This window comes from Paramisgurnus dabryanus, chromosome 15 (genome assembly GCF_030506205.2).
Source record: "Paramisgurnus dabryanus chromosome 15, PD_genome_1.1, whole genome shotgun sequence".
Lineage (NCBI taxonomy): Eukaryota > Metazoa > Chordata > Actinopteri > Cypriniformes > Cobitidae > Paramisgurnus > Paramisgurnus dabryanus.
In genome coordinates, this window is record NC_133351.1 from 31,521,657 (window position 1) to 31,542,458 (window position 20,802).

General features: G+C 38.2%; 1 protein-coding gene across 1 annotated transcript in view; it reads left to right on the forward strand.

Moving 5' to 3' along the window:
- Window positions 1–20,802, forward strand: part of ptgfrna (prostaglandin F2 receptor inhibitor a) — a 38,581-nt gene that overhangs the window by 12,667 nt on the left and 5,112 nt on the right. The window contains exons 3-7 of the mRNA XM_065293083.2: window positions 5,335–5,751; window positions 8,802–9,185; window positions 11,162–11,584; window positions 11,779–12,183; window positions 15,150–15,257. Coding sequence (XP_065149155.1) covers window positions 5,335–5,751; window positions 8,802–9,185; window positions 11,162–11,584; window positions 11,779–12,183; window positions 15,150–15,257 — 1,737 coding nt within the window. The remainder of the gene's footprint in view (window positions 1–5,334; window positions 5,752–8,801; window positions 9,186–11,161; window positions 11,585–11,778; window positions 12,184–15,149; window positions 15,258–20,802) is intronic.

The following is a 20,802-nucleotide window of genomic DNA, read 5'->3' on the forward strand; positions in this document are numbered from 1 at the left end:
GCAATGGGGCTTTGTGAGATCTGTTGTGTCTTGTGACAAAGTCTCCTTCTGAAGTTATACAACAGGTTTTTTCTTATTCACTAAAATGATGACCACTGCCCTAGCTTGATTTGAAGCCTACAGGAAGCCAGAAGATATTAAGAATGCAGTAGGTACATTTAAAGAAAAATGAAATTATAATTTTTGTTTCTTTTAATGGTAAACTTAGTTATTCTACAGAGATTTATTAGTGTCAGACACTAGAGCCGGAAATCAAGAAAACGGTCCAGGGCTTGACAATTAAGTTGGCCCAGGGCCAGCATGATGGATTCTTGGGCCAGTTGACAGAACTGTCACTTGCCCAATCGGGACAGCGCACTGTAAAAAATAATTCGCTGAATTTACTAAAAAAAATAGTAAATCATTTTTGCATCCCTCTTTTAAAGCAAGTTTCACATGGAATTTTAAGCAATTGCTTAATTTTTGTTAAGCTTATCCTCTTCGGCGTCACCCCACCCTTTGGAGTGGGGGGGTGTGAAAAGTTGAAGTTCATCTTCAAATTATTATAGCTCTGGCATTTTTTGGTCTAGAAGGTTTTTCACTGAAGTGTAAGCAGGTGAAAATATTAAACAGAAAAATTGTTATAGCAGTTTACATTTATTTTAATAAATAAAAATAATCCAATAAAATATTAATTTTATAAAAAAATTATAAAAAGGTAAATATCTCAAAAAATTAATAATGTAAACATGAAGCCATATGTCTCAATCAGTTGTGATCAAATTTTAAGTTAAAATCACAAAAAATGAGGTTTGTGTCACAGTTTTAGTGGTTTTACCAACAACGGCCAGTAGGTGTCAATGGTTTGCTGCATACTCTTGTCATAAATGAATCAATTGCTGTCACTGCATTATTATTACTGCTTAAACGTTTTGAAATATGAAACTAAATTCTTAGAGCTTTCCAATGATATAGTTTGTCAACATTTTTGTAGATTTATACTAGGATATAGTGTTATGAATATAGAAAATTGAAATTGAATTCCTATGGGTGGGTGGGGGGCATGTAACAAAAAACTGTCACTACATTATATCTATCACCAGATGACCTTAAAATATGAAAATTACATTCTGAGTGCTTTCCAGTGATATATAGTTTGTCAAGATTTTTTGGTTTTAGAGTAAGGGTTTAGTGTTAGACCTTTCCACTGATATAAACTTAGGTGTCCCGTATACGGGACGGCGACGTGAATTTTAAGCGACTGCTTAAAATTGCATGTAAAACTTGGGTGCAAAAATTATGCACTATATATAAATTTTTTTAGTAAATCCAGCGTATTATTTTTTTTCAGTGTGTGGCATGTCACGTAAGATTATCATTTACACATGTTTTAAAGCCAGTACAGTTTAAATATTTAAGTAAAGGTCAATCTGGAGATCAACCCTGCATAAAGCTCATTTAAGAGCAAACATAGAGAGAAAAGGCTTGTGTAACCAGAACTTCATCATAAGGCGTGTTCAGTGCAGCTGGCAACATTGTCACCACCGCAACCTTATTAACTCTTTCACCGCCAGCGTTTAAAAAAAAAGTTGCCAGCCAGCGCCAGCGTTTTTCATGATTTTCACCAAAGTTTAATGCCTTCCAGAAAATGTTCTTCTTTAAATATATAAACATTCAATATACCAAATGAAAGAACAGACCCTCTGCTTTCAAACAAAAAAAAACGTTTCATCCTACCTTTAGTGGTTCTTTTGCAATCAGCTTTTGAATATGGGTAGGTTTTTGCAAAAACACCATATTTTGAGCAAAAAGCAGAGATAATTCCATTTTTATGACGGACTTTTCATAGAGATCCCATTCAGAGTGATCTTTAAAACAGACACGGACATGCAGCAGCTTGCCATATGGCAATACTTCCGGTTTTAAAAAGTTGCGGAAAGGCGCCAGCTGGTGGATAATAGCGGTATTGCGGAAAGACGGAAAATCTCGTCATTGGCGGGGAAGCGTTTTCCTTAATTGACGAGATATCTCGTCAATGGTGGGGAAAGAGTTAAACAAGATAAAACTATTTATCAATGTCTAGGATTAATCCAAGCACATCATTACTGCCTGCGTACACTACAGGGCTGCAGATATTAAATATTTATATCACAATCTTTTCTCCCACGGTTCTGAATGCCAAATAAACAAAATAACAATTTACTGAAGACAAAATATGAATTGTTGCAATATCTTTAAAAATGTTTAAAGCAACACTATGTAGTTTTTTTACCTTTAAATAATTTCTCTAAAATTATTTCAGTGATAGAACAACTTTTAACTGGACAAATTGTACTGTTGCTGCAACCTGAGCAGCCTCCTAGCTGCTACAAGCACACTCTGAAAGTGGCGGTGGAGGGTAGGAAACACAGCTCCTCCCCCTGCCTGCAGAAGAGTGTCTGATACCAGGCACTATTGCGCTTTTCAACCACATAGGGGAGCTGTAATTCATTTTTACATGGAAACTACATAGTGTTGCTTTAATTGGTTTGAATAATTTTTTCAAATCCGACTATTTAATGACTCCCTAATAAATATGAGTTTTATTACTGGATAAAAGAAGGTGTTTGCCGTTGACTGTAAACCAGTGGTCTCCAACCTTTTTGTGATCAAGGGATAACACAATGGATATAACAATCTGGAGGGCCAGATCTTTACCATTTACTTTTTTGATATAGTCTACCCAAAACTTTTTTTGTTTTACTTTATTTTATTTTATTTTACTTGATATGTTTTATCATTGTTTAAAATGTTAACATGGATAAAAGAAACCAAGCTAATATTAAAAATATGTAATAAATAAATATTTAAAATTGAGGGTATTAATAGAATGTGCTTTGGCGTGCAACTCAGACTCAGGCACCATGTTGGAGATCACTGCTGTGAACATAAGTGTTTATATGTAAACTGTAAACTATTATCCCAGTACTTCTGTGATAATTTGAATATTTTTAATATATAATGCAAAACGAACTCATGATACTGTTTGGTTGAAAAGAGCAGCTTGAAACCTATACATCAGGGTTTTCCAAACTTTTTCAATTCAAGACCCACACATTTTTTTTGTATGAATTTTTTAAAATGTCCTTGCTCTTCCAAGCTTTATAAAGGTAGTAAACGAGGACCAGGGAACAACTTCTGACAAGCCCAAAAAAGTGCATCCATCCTTTACAGAAGTAATCTACACGGCTTTAGGGGGTTAAAGTCGCCATGAAACGCAAGTAGCAATTGCCTTATTTTCCCCATGGTGACGTATTTCCGAGTGAAACCGGCTTCTGAAATGAAATAAGGCAGGGCTGGATTTGAATTTGTCCATTAAGATCTGATTGGATCATTTGAAGTTGGGTCGTGTTGCTAATTACTAATCGCAGCGATCTTCTCCCGGACCTCACCCACCTGCCATACCATATGACCGGAAGTAAAGAGAGATCGTTTTGAGGGGGGGGGGGGGGGGGTTGCGTGTTTAAATTTAAAGATTATGAGGGCACAATTAAAAAAAAAAAAAACAATGAAGCTCACAGATAAGTCATTTGTAAAATAAATACCACAATATTCCAAAACAAAGTTTTTCATTTTATTTTCATGGCGACTTTAACAAAGGCCTTTCTGGGGGTAATCAATTTGACTTTGTAAGAAAAAAAATCCATATTTAAAACTTTATAAACTATAAAAAGTAGCTTCTGGCAAAGTCCAATGCACATTCCAGTTTCAGCTCATAACAAACTGGCTGGGTGTTTATTTTCAGCTTTACTGAGCAGGCAGACATGCCAAAAACATAACTAAATTCATAAAAAGCTTCAAAACGTATATACATGTGTGTGTGTGTGTGTGTGTGTGTGTGTGTGTGTGTGTGTGTGTGTGTGTGTGTGTGTGTGTGTGTGTGTGTGTGTGTGTGTGTGTGTGTGTGTGTGTGTGTGTGTGTGTTAGGGGTGTAACGGTTCGTGTATTCGAACCGGACCGTTTCGGTTCAGGGCTTTCGGCACGGTGCGCACGTGCACCGAAAGTATTTTGTGTGCGCCTGTGCGGAACATAATACGTGCGTTTCCGCACGAACATATTAAGTGGCGGAAGTCTCCGCGTTCAGCGCAAGTCTTCTGTCAAACATATAACATAATTCGGCCCGCAGAAAGATTTTTATTTACTTAGTTGTATATCCGTTTGATTATTGATGTAAACGTTTACGTGTCGTATCTAAAAGCGCATGTTAAACGCGTGTCAACGCGCTGCTTTGTTCTTTCAAAAGTGCGTGAGAGGATGCACGTCTTTCGTTGCTACGCATTCATAAGACGCGCTTTCTGTGACAGCGAGAATAAGGAATGCGTGATCAGATTTTTCATCTGCATATCACGTCAATCATATCATTGTCACAATGCGATCAGCTGGTCGGGACAGAGAAGAGCTGTAACCCGGGCTTACTCAGCTGTTACTCAGCTGCGGAGGGGTTCGTAAGTAAAGTCACAGCTTACATTGATGACACAAGCAAAGATTAGGAGAAACGTGCAAAAGATCAAAGATGGCTATGTATGCAGCTCACTAATCTCAAAATGAGTGTATAATAAGTATATCATCATGTTGCTTGCTATGCAGTTACACATAGAGCAGTAATATTATTTTTATACAGAGATGGTACATAGCCAATTCAATTCTGTGAGTTAAACAATCCAAAATAAATCAAAACAGAAAATGTTTAGTGGCAAAAATGTAGGCTAATAGTTCATAAATGTATTCAGGAATTGAATTTGTTAGTTCAAGGTTTTAGTAGAAAAAGTTTAAGAGAAGGTTAAGATAAGAGTTACCTTCTGTTATAAAATAATGTAAAAAATAACTTTGCAGTAGTATTTTATTTATTATTTTTTCATTTTATATATATTTTATACTTTAATAAAGTGTTTAAAAAAGTGTAAACAAATTGTAAAAAAAAGTTTAAAGTAATAAACAACCTGCAGTTTAATGTTTGCATTTCTCCCTTACTGTACCGAAAATGAACCGAACCGTGGCTTCAAAACCGGGGTTCGCACCGAACCGTGATTTTTGCGTACCGTTACACCCCTAGTGTGTGTGTGTGTGTGTGTTTAAATATACATAATATTTACACACAGCACAAACTAATATATTATAAAAAAAATACTTTTATTTTGTATAATATTAATCTAGATTAATCCATGTCCAGCCCTAATTATTACGCATGACAACAAAAAGTACTTTTTACCTCCATGAGCAGGAATCACCCATAGTCAAAATTCTTTTTGTGCAGAAATTTTACCTAAAACCCTATCTGATGTACAGTAAAATGTGCTCTAATTTTGTTCTGTGCAGTGATTGGGGACAGTCTGAAGGTGGCACCAGTCATTTCCAAATCAGCTGTGTCTGAAGGAGAATCGGTGGACCTTCAGTGCAGCATTACTCGGGGGTTCACAGGACACACGTTCCTCTCAGTCACCTGGTCAGTCAAAAGAGAGAACAACCCAGCAGATGACATCTTGACTTTTGGGCCAGATGATAAAATCAATGTAGGTACAAGCTACACTCAGCAATATGCAGATGGTGGATTTCAGTTGGACCTTCGTGGAGGGGGCTTTTATGGACTAGTCCTGAAAGGAGTGAAGCCGACAGACCAGGGAGTATATTCATGTACAGCCCGAGAGTGGGTGAGACAGGGTGTAGATGGAAAAAACTGGCTAAAAATTCTGGAGAGGACTGAAGAAATGGGGAAGGTCGTGGTTACTCCCACCGGTGAGTTACATCTCATTTTGCTACCTAGTTTCCTATGGCATAAGTCAGTTTATTGTATAAGAATGCAAAGTCGGCAACACCAAAGCTCCAAAAGCATCAAAAGATTTTATTATTTAAAACTATTGAATAGTGTGTAGGTAACGTTTTGAGCACGTAGGCTCTTTATCAGACCAATTAACACAAATAATTTTTTTTGGTCAAGCACAGAACTAAGATTGATGTGCGTGCTTTTGCCTGCTATAAGTTAGTAAATTGGAAACACAAATTTGGGCACTAGCAAGGGCATTTTTCTAACATTGTTTTATAACACGCCATAATCAGTTACATTCTGAGATTATTTGTTTTGTTTATCATATATAAATAAATATTATACTTGTCTAAGGGATAACCATACTAATACCTTTCTATTTTTCTATTAAGAATCTGTTCATTGTCATTTAAATGTAAAGTTAGGGGCCAATCACACCAAACACATTTTCAACGCTTGTAAACGCACGGGGCGCCGCACTGCCTCTTTTTCGTAACTATAAAAAAGAGCATTGCGGCGCTGCTTTTTATATTGCTAGACAACCACCAAGGCAGCTGTGCTGTCAATCAAATATTCAAGCGTCATATTAGCAGAAACTTAAAGTCGCCATGAAACGGAAGTAACGATTGCCTTGTTTTCCCTGTGGTGACGTATATCCGAATGAAACGGCTTTTGAGATGAAATAAGGCAGGGCTGGATTTAAATTTGTCCATCGAGATCTGATTGGATCGTTTGAAGTTGGGTCGTGTTGCTAATTGCTAATCGCTGCGATCTTCTCTCGGACCCCACCCACCTGCCATACTTTTGACCGGAAGTGAAGAGAGATCGTTTTGAGGAGGGGAGGAGATTTGCATTTTTGATTAAAGATTATGAACACACACGAATTTTTAAAAAATAATGAAGCTCACAGATAAGTCATTTGTTAATAATACCACAATATTAAAAAAATATATATAGTTTATCATTTCAATTTCATTGCGACTTTAAAAAAGAGGACACCTGCTAAGACCTTGCTTGAGGGTGAGAGGTGCACATACACGGAGGAGAGAATAACTGCAGTTCGGTTGATCCAACCTAAACTTCCGTCACAACAACAGAAGCCCCGCCTCTCCCCTGATTTGATTGGACAATGGAAAATGTTTTTCCAGTCCAATTGCTTTTTTAAATGCCTGGTGCGGCAGGCTGCCATAAACGCGTTTGGTGTGATCGGCCCCTTAGTCTGCAAATTTTCCAAGAATAAGCCGCATAATTCAAAAATGCGTCATTAAGACGAAATAACATATATAAGTCAGAGTATACGTTGCATTTATTTAGAAAATTATTTCACAAAATCCAAGCCGAAGAACAGACATTTAATCTGGAAAGGCAAGTTATTCAACTAAACAATAGCAGACAGAACAGCAGGCTGAATAGATGTCTGTACATTAAAAGTAATATTATCAGTTATTTAAACGATAAACTATAGCATACAGAACTTACCTGGAAGGTTGAATATGCTAAATTAACCGAACAAGCCAACTAGCATGAAGTTTGCATACTCGTCATTACCAGGGTTTAAATTGGGCCGGGGCCGTCCGGGGCTAAGCCCCGGCACATAGGCTGAAGGTCTCGCTCTGCTCTTGCCAGTGTACCCGCTGCGCTGGTGCGTGTGCACTGACGCGAAGGGAATAATGTGTTTTCATTCATTATGATGCATACTCACCAACGCAAGTTTAACGATTTGCGCCAGCAGATTACATACAAAGTCAATGCAAAGACGCAACCAGGCGCGTCCTCGCACGGGGCGATGAAAATGACGCGAATTGGGCGCCGCAATTGCCGCGAAAACACGCGCTTTTCCCTTTAAATGCGTCTTCGCGCAAGTTATGCAGCTCAAGCGAAAACACTCAGAACTTCAAGAACGCGCTCTCACGCAGGATCATTTGACGAGAGAGACAGAGAGAGAGAGAGAGAGAGAGAGAGAGAGAGAGAGACAGAGAGAAAGAGAGAGAGAGAGAGAGAGAGAGAGACAGAGAGAGAGACACAGAGGTAAGAATGGTGCCCACGTCGAGAAAACTTCATAGAAGACTAGAAACGTGTAAAGGATTAAAGTATGTATGTCTCTCATCTAATTACATTATGTTAAGGATTACACTGGATATAACTATTGTATAGTTGAATAAAATAATGTATTTTGATTACACAAATCAAACCTAACTATATGATTGTTTTAGCTGCTGACCAGCATAGGGAATCTCTATGGCTAATTTCTAAGACATGTTGCTGATACAGTACTGTGTGTTGTACCTCATCTTGTTAATTGAGTCTTTTGGGGTAGCCTTTCTTATGCCTAGAATTATTCAAGGTTAATTCTTTTAACTTCCTTTAAAATTTGATCAATTGTGCATAATGACATGTGGAACAAATGGATATAGGGTGTCAAACTCATAGATTTGCATCATTTAAAATTCAGAAGCTCTTTTTAAAATATTTTGGGTCAACCTCTGGCACAGCTTTAAAGTTAAAACTTATCAAATCCTATAGAGGTCCAGAATGTCATTGAAACACACCAGTGGCTTTGCTATCATCAGTATTAAACATGTTACCCCTTGAAGTACCCCTCCCCGCAGAGCCCCCCCCCCCCCCCCACATAACAAATCCCAATTTAACCCCTGGTCATTACACATTACAGAATCCATTGAATTACATAAATACAGAAGCAGGATATAGCAGACTGTTGCGGCTGTAGACGGTAATGTTGTCTTTTGCCTCATAAATGTCAAAAATTAATTCATACTGACTTACAAGGCACACCTGACTATAAGACGCAGCACCAGCCAAGATATGAAAAAAAAACATGGCTTATAAATGAAAAAATATGGTAGTTAAATTTACTCAGAATGCATCAAATTAATTTATTATGTTGTGTTTAAAACCATGTCACCATTTTTATTTCTTTTGTAAGACAAAATTAATTTAGGCAAACTATTTAAAATTTGTAAGTGTAGCTCATTGTAACGACGACCCCTCTGCCATATTTCAGCTCAGTCTTTGATGGTCACTGTGGCAAAGAACACCACCCTTAACGTGGAAGACGCATTGAATCTGACTTGCACAGTGGCTGCAAATGGCCTGGCATCTCTTAGCCTGGAGTTAATGTGGCTGGTCAGATCGATTGATGGATCGGGCAGCCCAAAAGTTCTGATCCATGTAGGGCGCGATGGACGCTTGCAAAGCGGGTCTGAAGCTGTGGGTTTGGTCAGAGTGAATGCAGCCAACTTTAGACTGATCCTTCCTAAGGTCCAGAGCTCGGATTCTGGACTGTACTCCTGTGTTGTCAAGGCATGGCTTCCACAGGGCAATGAAAAATGGTACCAGGCAGCGGAGAAAACGTCTGATCCAGTACAGGTTCTGGTAACTCATCTAGGTAGGAGTGAATCTTGTTTAAAACTTTTTCTAAATCTTTCTATTAAGTATTTAACCAATGTTTAAACTGATACTATTGTCCTTTATTTTTTTCTTGGTCTAGCTGTATAGTTTATGCCTATTATCCTTCCTTATTCTAACCTGTATTCTAAATTAATTGAGAGTAGTAAATGCTGGAATGTTTTTATCAGTTTCTGTCACTCTTTGACTTCAGTTTTAAAGAAACACTCCACTTAAACGTTTGATTTTTACATTCAGCTGATCTCCGGGTCTGACGGCACAACTTTAAGCATAGCTTAGCATAACCCATTGAATCTGATTAGACCATTAGCATCACGCTAAAATAATAACCAAAGAGTTTAGATATTTTTCCTATTTAAAACTTGACTCTTCTGTAGTTACATCGTGTACTAAGACCGACACAAAATTAAAAGTTGTGTGATATGACTAGGAACTATACACTCATTCTGGCATAATAATCAAGGACTTTGCTGCCGTAACATGGCTGTAGCCGGGGCAATGATATTACGCAGTACCTGAAAATAGTCATGGTAACTTTCAGTAGCTGGGGGCTATTTTAAGGCACCATGTATGCTGCAGTCATGTTACGGCAGCAAAGTCATTGACTATTACGCCAGAATCAGAGTATAGTTCAGGGCTCCCACGGGTCCTTAAAATCCTTGAAGGCATGTGAATCTGGGGGAAATAATTCAAGGCCCTGGGAAGTTTTTAAAAATATACATACATAGATACAGGTCATTAAAAGTGCTTGAATCTATTTTATGCAAGAGGTTTTCTGGAAAAAAATCCATATTATTCCTTGTGTAGTGTAGGATAATATCATAAAATTTCTAGCCCTTTAAGCACACATGCTAAACTGTTCACTTTATATGCATATATCTTCTGTATGCGAATGTTGATTCATACCAAAATGCTTTTTTGCATAGTTGTGTTTGACACATGAAAACGTCTCGGGTTACGTCTGTAACTCAGACGCACTTACCCCAGGAGGCGTCCCCAAAGTGTCACCGCAGTGACGCAGTGCGAGTTCCCTCAAAAGGGAACTGTAACAATGTATCTTAAAAGGTAACATGATGTAACCTTGCTCTTACTTGAAATGTGTCCCCACATGTAGTCCTTGAATTTGAGGGTATTGGACCTGGAAAGTCCTTGAAAAGGTCCTTGAATTTGAAGATAACTTAAGTGTGGAAACCCTGATAGTTCCTAGTACTACAGAAAAGTCAAGTTTTAAATTGGAAAAATATCGAAACTCTTTGGTTTTTTTTTAGCATGATGCTAATGGTCTAATCAGATTCAGTGGATTATGCAAAGCTATGCTAAAAGTGGTACCGCCAGACCCGGAGATCGACTGATGGATTCCAAAATGGTAAAAAAATAAAATGTTTAACTCTAAATATTTATTTTTCTTACTATGGAATTTTATTTCAATCTATCAGTGTATTTCAATGAATAACTATGAAGTAATCAAAACTCTCTTTTTTTAATTGCTCTGGGTTTGAGATCTCTACTTTATTAGCACCAATCAGTCACTAAGCTGTTCACACTGATCACCCTACATGAATGATGATCATACACAAACACTTTCAAATAGTTCTGAACACAAAACACTGGCACAGAATCATGCACCGCCTCTACGGTGTAAAATTTCAGGAGTGACAACTGCAGTTAAATATGGGAGTAAATGCCCTACATTTTGCCCATGTGTGCAGTTATTAAAGTGGACAAATAAAAGTCACAATATTTCAAAATGTTCTATAAAACATTTAGATGTTTACTTTATTATGGGCTTGTATGGATCATATCTCTTGTTATTTGAAGGAGATAGAAATAAAAGCAGCTAGGTGTAAAGAAAAAACAATATTATGATTTCTATTACTATATATTTGTGCCAGCATCTGGTGCTCCCAGTGCTCCACACCTGTCTGATTATGTTGGTGTTCTCTATATTTTCAACAGAGCCAAAGTTGAAGGTGACCCTAGAAACTTCTTTGACACCTCAGTTCACCAATGATCCCACTGAATTGCGCTGTAAGGTGACCGAACTCCTTAATCTCCAAGATGGCCGTCTAGGCGTGACCTGGTCTTACTCTGCTAACATACCTGGAGACGTATCTCAGAAGAAAGTCACAATTGCGTCCCTGAATGAGGATGGAGCTTTGATTACAGGCAGTCAGTACCAGCAAAGACTCGAGAGTGGAGACATAGCAATCAGCAGGAGAGACCCCAACATCTTCATTTTGCGAATGCTTCAGACAAGAGATGTAGACATGGGCTCTTATATGTGCTCTGTAACTGTGTGGAATCCCTCCAGGCAAGGTGGATGGGAGAAAGGAATAGACGTCCAGTCGACTCCTGTCATTGTTCAGTGGTCACCGAAGAGTAAGCACTCAAATATTAGGATCTTTGATTCTTATTTGTTTCTCAAGTTCACATATTTATCATCAAATGTGTTTGTTAAACTGGTTTGTGCCACTCTTTTAATATGTTCTGGCTTTTATACAATGACAACTTTGAGTTATTTGTTTTACTCAGATTTCCAAAGTGAATGCTAAATATTGATTTTGTGTTTGCAGTGCCGGTTTTGCAGGTGTTAGCACATCGCGTGAGAGAAGCCTCCTCTGGTGGATCCACATTTGAGATGAGCTGTCAAGTAACTGGTCAGAACCTGCAGAATCCTGGTTACTCTGTACTCATCTTGTTTGAGCAGACCCTGGGTGGAAAGTCACGCAAAGTTTTATCACTAAGCCCGGACTCAGTCCTACAGTTAGAGGAGTGGAGCGAGCCGAGCAGGATTGACAGCGTGGTTCTGGAGAAGACTGGGCAGCTGGAGTATCGGTTCCGTTTGTATGGGGCTCAAGTCTCAGATCGTGGGTTCTATTATTGCATTGTCACTGCCTGGATGCGTGATCAGAGCCAAGATTGGATAAAAGGCATCACTGCAGAGTCAAACAAGATTGAGATTGCTTTTACAGACACAGGTAATTATGTTCGCTAACTAGACTAGATTTTGGGTTGTAATGATTGGCAAATGATTGATGCAAAATAGCCCATGACTATTTACAGCTCAAATCATATTAACCCCTTCCGCTTTTCACAAACTGTAATTTTTCAGTTCTGTATTTTATAGGGGTTGCGACGAAAATATTCCATTTGACTACAGTGGTGTAATTTTCATTTCATAAAGTAACAAAAATACTTCTTTTGCTCAAAAAGTCAGTCTCTGCCGCATATTCATAAATGTCCTGCATCAGCCATAGATGTATATGGCCAGGGTATTTCCTGGCTCAGAATGAGGTGGAGCTGGTGCTATTCTTATGCACACATGCATGTGTACTGTGCATAACACTGTGTTGTGTTAAGAACACAATTTACTAGCAACTAATTTGTGTTTTAAAGATTTAAATGATTGAAGAACATGACAATTATTACCTTTTTTTATATAAACTTTGAATTAATTAAATACAACATAGCAGCTGCGTTCATTTACACTTAACAGCTAAGGTGTTTAAAATGAAATGAAATTTAGGCTTTTCATTTACAGTTCATTGTGCTCTTTTCCGAGGTCTGCGCGGGACAGTTTTTTGTCCAGTTGCCACTAGATTTTATTTTTCAATCCAATGGATCCTGCTAAATTTAGATCTAATTTCCAGAATCTCGTTTAAATTTCTCTAACTGAAAGAAAGAGATTGGGTATAAGACATTGTCAGATTCCTTTATTCATTTTGTCAATACAATTTTTTACATTGTACTGTCAGCAGAGTAGAGAAAAAATGTCACAGAGAAAAATAAATGAAATACAAATTATATGAATAAAGGAAAATCATTGGCTTAAACAAGTAAAATATGAACCGAACTATTTAACACTGATGCAAGAAATGAATGTCCTGATGACAGTTTTAGCATATTTGGATATAGCTGATGTACGCAATCATAGACATCATGTTGACATAGATGTCACTCTTGCTGTCATCCTTCTTTCCACTTTCGACAACAAAGTTTTTTTACATTTTTGTTGCCTTTATTGCTTAATATAATAAATGGTTCTGTTAATATCCTAATAATTTTCTTGATCTAATAATTATTATAGTGGATTAGGTCATATTTGGAAGGCAGAAATTTTTCAGTTCAGTTTAGTGATGCTGTGTCATCTTTGGCTCCTCTGTTGTGTGGAGTTCCTCAAGGGTCTGTCCTTGGGCCGCTACTTTTTTCAATGTACCTGCTGCCTCTTGGGTCAATTTTAAGAAGTTACAATGTTTCGTTCCATTTTTATGCTGACAACTGCCAAATATATGTGCTGCTAAGTCAGTCAAAAACCCTTTTAGAGTGTCTAAGTGAAGTGAAAGCATGGATGGCTATGAATTTTTTTGTATTTAAATGAGAGCAAAAATTAGCTTGTGTTATTTGCTCCTAGTGACTCAGCTGCTAAGGTTCTTGTTGACCTGGGTTCTCTAACCAGATACATTAGCCCGGTGGTTACAAACCTGGTAGTCAAGTTGGATGGTCGTTTAAAACTTAATGACCAGATTAGTGCTGTGGTGAAGACTAGCTTCTTCCAATTGAGGCAGTTAGTCAAAGTAAAACCGGTTTTATCTCGGCATCTCAAAGTGTAATTCATGCTTTTATTACCACTCGTTTATGCAATGCCCTTTTTACCGGTCTTAGCAAATCACTTATGGCACGATTACAACTAGTTAAAAATGCAGCTGCACGCCTTTTAACTGGAACTCGATAATTTGACCATATTTCACCCATCCTACAATCACTCCACTGGCTCCCAATGCACTTTCGCACTGTTTTTAAAGTTCTTTTATTTGTTTTTAAATGTTTGCATGGCCTGGCCCCCCAGTACCTGTCTGATCTGCTCGTGCCTTACACCCCCTTTCATTCACTTCGGTCAGCTGACCAGGCACTGCTGGTCGGCCCTAAGACTAAGCGTAAATCCAGAGGTGACCGTGCGTTTGCTGTGGCAGCTCAGAGACTCTGGAATATGCTGCCTTTGCACATCAGACTGACTGAGTCTCTTCCTGTTTTTAAATCCCGTCTTAAAACTCATTTATTTTCTTTGGCTTTTAACTCAGTTTGAGGGTTGATTTTGTCAGTTGTGTTTTAATGCTGTTTTTTTATATTTATTGTTTTATTGTTTTACTGTGCACTTTTGTTGTATGTTTTTGTTTTATTTTATGGACTGTGTTCAGCACTTTGGTCAACAGTGTTGTTTTTAAAGGTGCTTTATAAATAAATGTGGATTGGATTTGATAGTGTTATATAATACTTAAGAATCATATGAAACCCTTATATGAAAAAATATTTCCCCTTTATTTTAGTCTGCTTTAGTCAAATTAAGTCAAACTAGCAGCTGTGGTTTCTATTGCTTTTAGATGAAGCTATTTTTTCCATGTCAGTCAAAACTTAATGATTTTGTGAATAATGAACTAAGTATCAGCTTATAACCTGACCACAATTCATCAATAATGTGCATTATTTGCGTTATTTCTTGCTAATAAGTCTTATTAAATGCGGAGAAAAGGTCTTTCATGTCCTCCATTATGCATGTCACTCACTGATCTTGATGACTGAACTGTTTCAACTGTTCTTTAAAACGGATCGGTTTAAAATAATCTTTTGTTTTTGAGTAATTACTGGTCATGTTTTGTGAGAGTGAATGTGATTTGCTTTTACGAATAAAATTAAAAAAATGCTTAAATCTAATTTAAGCAACACATGCATTCTTTATTTATTTTTACTATATTTATATTTATAATCAAATGAAATATAATATAAAAGCTTCTTTTAATATAAAAGTATAAAAAAGTATGTTCAAAAATAAATTAAGATTAGTAAACACTTCTGTCAAAAATACAAAGGAAGTATTAATGTTGCAGTTAACACTCTTGTACCACATTAATGTTACAGTCATGTAAAAGTGTTTTCTTCCTTTCTGCAGGTCCAGTATTCAACATATCCATTCAGTCAGAAGCCACCAATGTATTATCTGGGGACACAGTCAAAATTAAGTGCATTATGTCCCCAGTGGGTACTGTTCCAAACCCTGGTAAGTACTGTTTATGTAACTTGTTATGCTAGTACACTTTTTACTACAAAAACATGACCATGTCACATTTGACTTGGCATATTTTGCCTTGACACCCACAATAATACAATATGGCATTAATAGGGGTATTGAGTTTGAAGCTCCAAAAAATTGCATCCATCCATCATATAAGTAATCCATCTGCTTCAGAAGACATTTGGACATTAGACTGAGACAAGAATGTGACACTTTCTGATGATGGATAGGCTACAGAAAACATCTCTGCATGTAACCTTCCTTCCCTGATGGAGGGAACAAGATGTTGTGTCTGAAGTGACACCTTGTGAGACCAATCACTCTGATACTATCTGAAAATGGCCAATGAACATTGGTGAATTAATTTTGCATAACGTGACTCCTGCCACAGATCCAGGTATAAAGGGATACCGGTGTATCATTCATTCAGATTTAGTGCTGAGGACCCGAGTTGGTGATCAGTGTTCAGTCAATATTGTGGCAGGAGGGAAACAATGTCTCATTCCCTCCATCAGGGAACAGAGGTTACATGTGTAACCAAGACATTCAAGACACTCAACGTTGTGTTGATGATGTGACACTAGGGGTCCCCCTGAAAAGTGGCACAGAAACTGACCGTGTTAAAAACCTTAGCCAGGTGAACCCATGAGAGCCTGCTCATGTTAATGACCTTCCAGCACAAAGAGAACTCAGGGGTGAAGGCGGAAGGCTGCGGAGGGGAAGACTCATGGTTTACTAAAAGGAAACTCATGAAGGAAATAAAAACAGGACCACTAAAGAGGGGTCCCAAAAATAAGGTTCAAAACCGTCATACGTCACAGAGGTAACCAAGCTCAAAATCTGTGGAGCTGCTCCTCCATCAGGTTCACTCGTATAGGGAACTCATCCCCATAAGAATGCCCACTAAAACAGGGGCATTTCCGTGTCAAGGCGCTCGAGAGGGATAATGGAATTTGGGACACTGGGGGGGGGGTAGAATGGTGGAGCCATAACCCATGGGATACAGCACCACCCTTTGTTTTTCAAGTCACGAGGACATCGGCCACATGACGCCGCATAAGTGAGAACGGAGGTATGCAGGGCAAAATATATTGTGTCCCTCCACTGAGAAAATTACCAAGAAGGAAAAGGGGGCAATTTGGTGCTGATTGTGGCGGTACAGTAGTTACAAAAGCCCCATCTCCTCTGGGAACTTTGCCAAAGCTTGACGAACTGCCTCCAGCTACAAGGAAAGACCAAAAATGGCTTTACTGGACAACCATAATAGGCGAAAAGCCAGAATGGCTTTGAAGGACCACAATAATGGCCGAAAAAGCCAAAACTGCCTCCCTGGGCCACCATAATTGGCAGAAAACCCGGAATGGGTTTAACAGACCACCATAATGGGCAAAAAAGCAAAAACTGCCTCCCTGGTCCACCATAATGGCCAGAAAATCCATAAATGGCTTTGTTGGACCACCATAATGGGCAGAAAAGCCAGAAATGGCTTTGCCGGACCATCATAATAGTCAGAATTGCAAGAAATGGCTTTGTTGGACCACCATAATGGGCAGAAAAGCCAGAAATGGCTTTGCCGGACCATCATAATGGGCAGAATCGCAAGAAATGGCTTTGTTGGACCACCATGATTGGCAGTAAAGCCAGAAATGACTTGGCCGGACCACCATAATGGGCAGAAAAGCCAGAAATGGCTTTGTTGGACCACCATAATGGGCAGAAAAGCCAGAAATGGCTTTGTTGGACCACCATAATGGGCAGAAAAGCAAAAAATGACTTTGCTAGGCTACCATAATGGGCATCACATGACCCAGGATGTGCGCTGTGACGTTCTTCGAAGGACAAGGTCAGACACTGCACGCAGTTCCTGCATCTGTGCTTGTTCGTGACCACCCTTGTCCAGGTCTTAACCCTGGAGACCCCAAGAACCCTTCTCTTAGCATCAATTAACATTGGCCAAATTTGACCCGTGGGTTCCCCAAGGTTAAACGCGATAACCTGATGGACCAGGAAAATAGCCACGGCATGAAGGGTGGAGGCGGCCTGTCCAGCGGTAGTGTAGGACTTCGCCATCAGCATAGAAGCAACCTACACAAGCTGGATTGGAGATTGGGCTCACTCCCCCAGGACGCAGCACACTGCAAGCACAATCCACGGCCATGGCACGGTCCACCTGAAGAATCTGTCACATCCCTTGGCTGCTCCCCATCAAAATCTGAATGAATGATGCACACCGGCTTCATTTTATGAACTCCAGGAGAAGTCATGGTATACAAAATTCATTTACCAATGTTCACTGGCCATTTTCAGATAGTATCAGATTGATTGGTCTTCCAAGGTCGAACCCCTCGTGTCACGTCATCAACACAACGTCGAGTGTGTGAAAAAAAGGAACTGGGAACCATTCAATGCATTACAAAGCAGGATATTATTTAAAGGAATAGTTTTGCAAAAATAAAAATTCTGTCATGATTTACTCATTGTCAAGTTGTTTTAACCTGCATATACAGTACATGTATTTGTTCTGGAAGATATTTTATAATCAAGCAGGAAGCAGGAGCGTTATTGACTTTCATAGTAGGCAAAAATAAAAGAAGTGAAGTGAATGTTTATAAACATATCATTGAGCAGAACAAAGGAACTTATGCAGGTTTGAAACAACTTAAGTTGACATGAAAACATATTTTTCATATTTACATTATACAATAACAAATTTCATTACATTTTAGAAAATTGTAGAAAATGCTTTTATTAAAAGTGACTTACAAATGAGGAAGCATTTAACATTTTGCTTTAAAGCGGAAGTCCACCCTAAAACAACATTATGCTCCAACACTATATTTCATGCCATATATGTAGTTGATTGTGCTGCCATCAAATGTACTAACTCCATATAAAAAATTAAAGCTTTTAACTGCTACAGTAACGGTGATTTGACGCGTCATCAAATCACCGGAAGAAAAATGCACGACTACATTAATTCTGAATGTTCTAAATGGGGGCGGGTCTTGGGGCGAGATGATTGACAGTAGATGATAACGTTTTTGATTGACAGCTGCACAGGAGCTAACGTTAGCTTGCTTTGCTCGTGTTTATAATAACAACAACATGATAATAACTTTCTACGTAGTATGTTTACCGTAGTTACACAAAACAAGCAACAACTAAGCCAAATGATGTTTTAGATATTTTAACAATTTTACATTACCTGAGTCCGCGGAAAAACTGGGCTGAAAACAGTACTCAAAATCTTCCTGACGAAAGTGCTGGCTGCATATTCAAAGTAGTGTAGTGGTGGGTCAGCTGAGGGTCGCGTTGATGTCAACAATAAAAACTCCCGGTGGCCTGAATTTGTTGTCCTTACATCCACATACTGCACAGGTTCTAGTCATCTTTTATCGAGGGCTTTGGTGATTTCCCCCTCAGAGACGGTTAAAGCGGAGTTACTCTTTGGATGGGTTCGTCTGCCGGCTAACTTCAAGTTGACTTGAGTTGATTTGAGAGCTAGTTGAGCGGTAAAAGAAGTTATTAGGCTTGTTCAACTTCATGTGGCGTTGCAAGAATCGACAGCGGGATGACGTCAAAGTACCGCGAGAGCGATTCGCGAAATCATACGGAGGAGTTTGCTTTTAAATCCCTTTCGCGGAACCTTGACGTCATCCAGCTGTCGGTTCCTGCGGCGCCGAATGAAGTCAAACAAACCTGACGACTGCATCGAACAGTGGTTAGTGGGTGGAGCTAATGACTCAGTTTCGCGCAGTGCATTCTGGTTAATTGTGTCCATTAAAGACGTTACGAAAATTCCGCTTCAACACACTATCAATCTAATAATCGAAATCGTGCAAATTTATTTATTTTTCCTCATGTATAATGCAAAGTGGACATAAATTACCCGTGATAAACAGGCTAAAATGTCTAGATTGGACTTCCCCTTTAAGAGACCGCATAAGCATAGTATGCAAGGCTATGATTATAAATATTATAGGAATTGTTTTGAAGCTATATAATATTATTTAATTTATTTTGTTATTTTATTTTGTAAAAATAAAACGGATGTGATTTGTTGTGGCATTAGTCAGGTGCTGTAGGTTAATTATTTATCAACCTTGAGGTCTACAATGTAAATCTTTACAAGATTAGTGGTCCTGTTTTGTGTTTAGAGTATGCAGTCCTGCTAGGTCTGCTGTGATCATATCTGTCAGAAACATTTCACAGCTGTGGTGAAATATTGAGAAATACTAAGATGTTGCTTTTCTTACCACTCTGTTACCACAGGCAGACAGGCACACACACGTTGCATTTATTGCGTGTCAAGTCAGCGCAATGTTCATACTTCTCTTTATACGTGGTAGAGATGTTTGTCCTGTTTTCATTGTTTGATTCTGAAAGGTCTATCACCAGGAACAAAAGCTTTCGGTTTCTATTGTGTGTAAAGTGCCATCCACAGAAGGGCAAGCAAAAGCAAGCAGTATTGAGTATTTGTCTCACTGTAAAGCTGTATTTAAACCAGTTTTGGCATGCAGATGCTCCAACAGTCAGCCTTTAGCTTTCAGGTGGCTTAATTCAGCGGCATACCAGGGAGCTGAGTGGTTAAAAGAAACAATTCTGGTTTTTATGGTGCATAGATATCAAACATCTCACAGAGACTGAAGTATTATTATAAACAGCAATCATATCATTCACAGTGGATACAGCATTTTTTGTTTAAAATATTGGCAAGATCATTTAGAGAAAGCAGTTGTATCAATAGTTTTAGTATTTTGAAATGTAACAGAGCGATTCGCATTTACCTTAGACACAGTAAGGTGAACATAAAGACACCAAAAAAATGATCAGATATCGACAGATCATCAATAATGCAATCTATACCAGAATTCGATCAAATGAGATTGTGAATATGGCCTTTAGAGTAAGCAGAAGTATTGACATACCAAAGCTATCAAGACAGAATGAAAATTCCCTGGTAATTGAATTCCTAGTATTGTCAATATGGATATTCATCAAAATCCCGTTAGGAGACGAGGCACATACTGTATGAAGCTTAAAACCTTTGAGAGTTAAAAAAATAACTTATATAAAAAAATAAGGTATATAGTTATCCATTAACTTTTTAAACAATGGATTATAAAAGCAGTAAATGCAGGCACAGTGATATGAGAGACTTTTTACTTCATGTTGTAGATGATTGCTCCTCCTCCCTAACCAGAGGGGTGGGATTTGCTAATGTAAACAAAACCAAGAGAGAGAGTTACTGGTTGAGGTGTAGAAGGTCAAAGTTATGGTCAAACATTTTATTTTATTATTTAAAACAGCATATTTCTATTTATTTAAAACAACAGAAAACATTAATAAAGATGAATAAATTAATGAAATAAAAGAGAAAAATATTTTAATTAATTTCTGTAGTAAACAGATGATAAATAGACATTCAGTTAGTGTCTTTAATTGTTGTTGGGTTTTCATAAAAATTAGCCTGGATAACACCAGACCAGTCTCATAGAGAATGAGACGTGGTCTGGGAACCACATGCTCA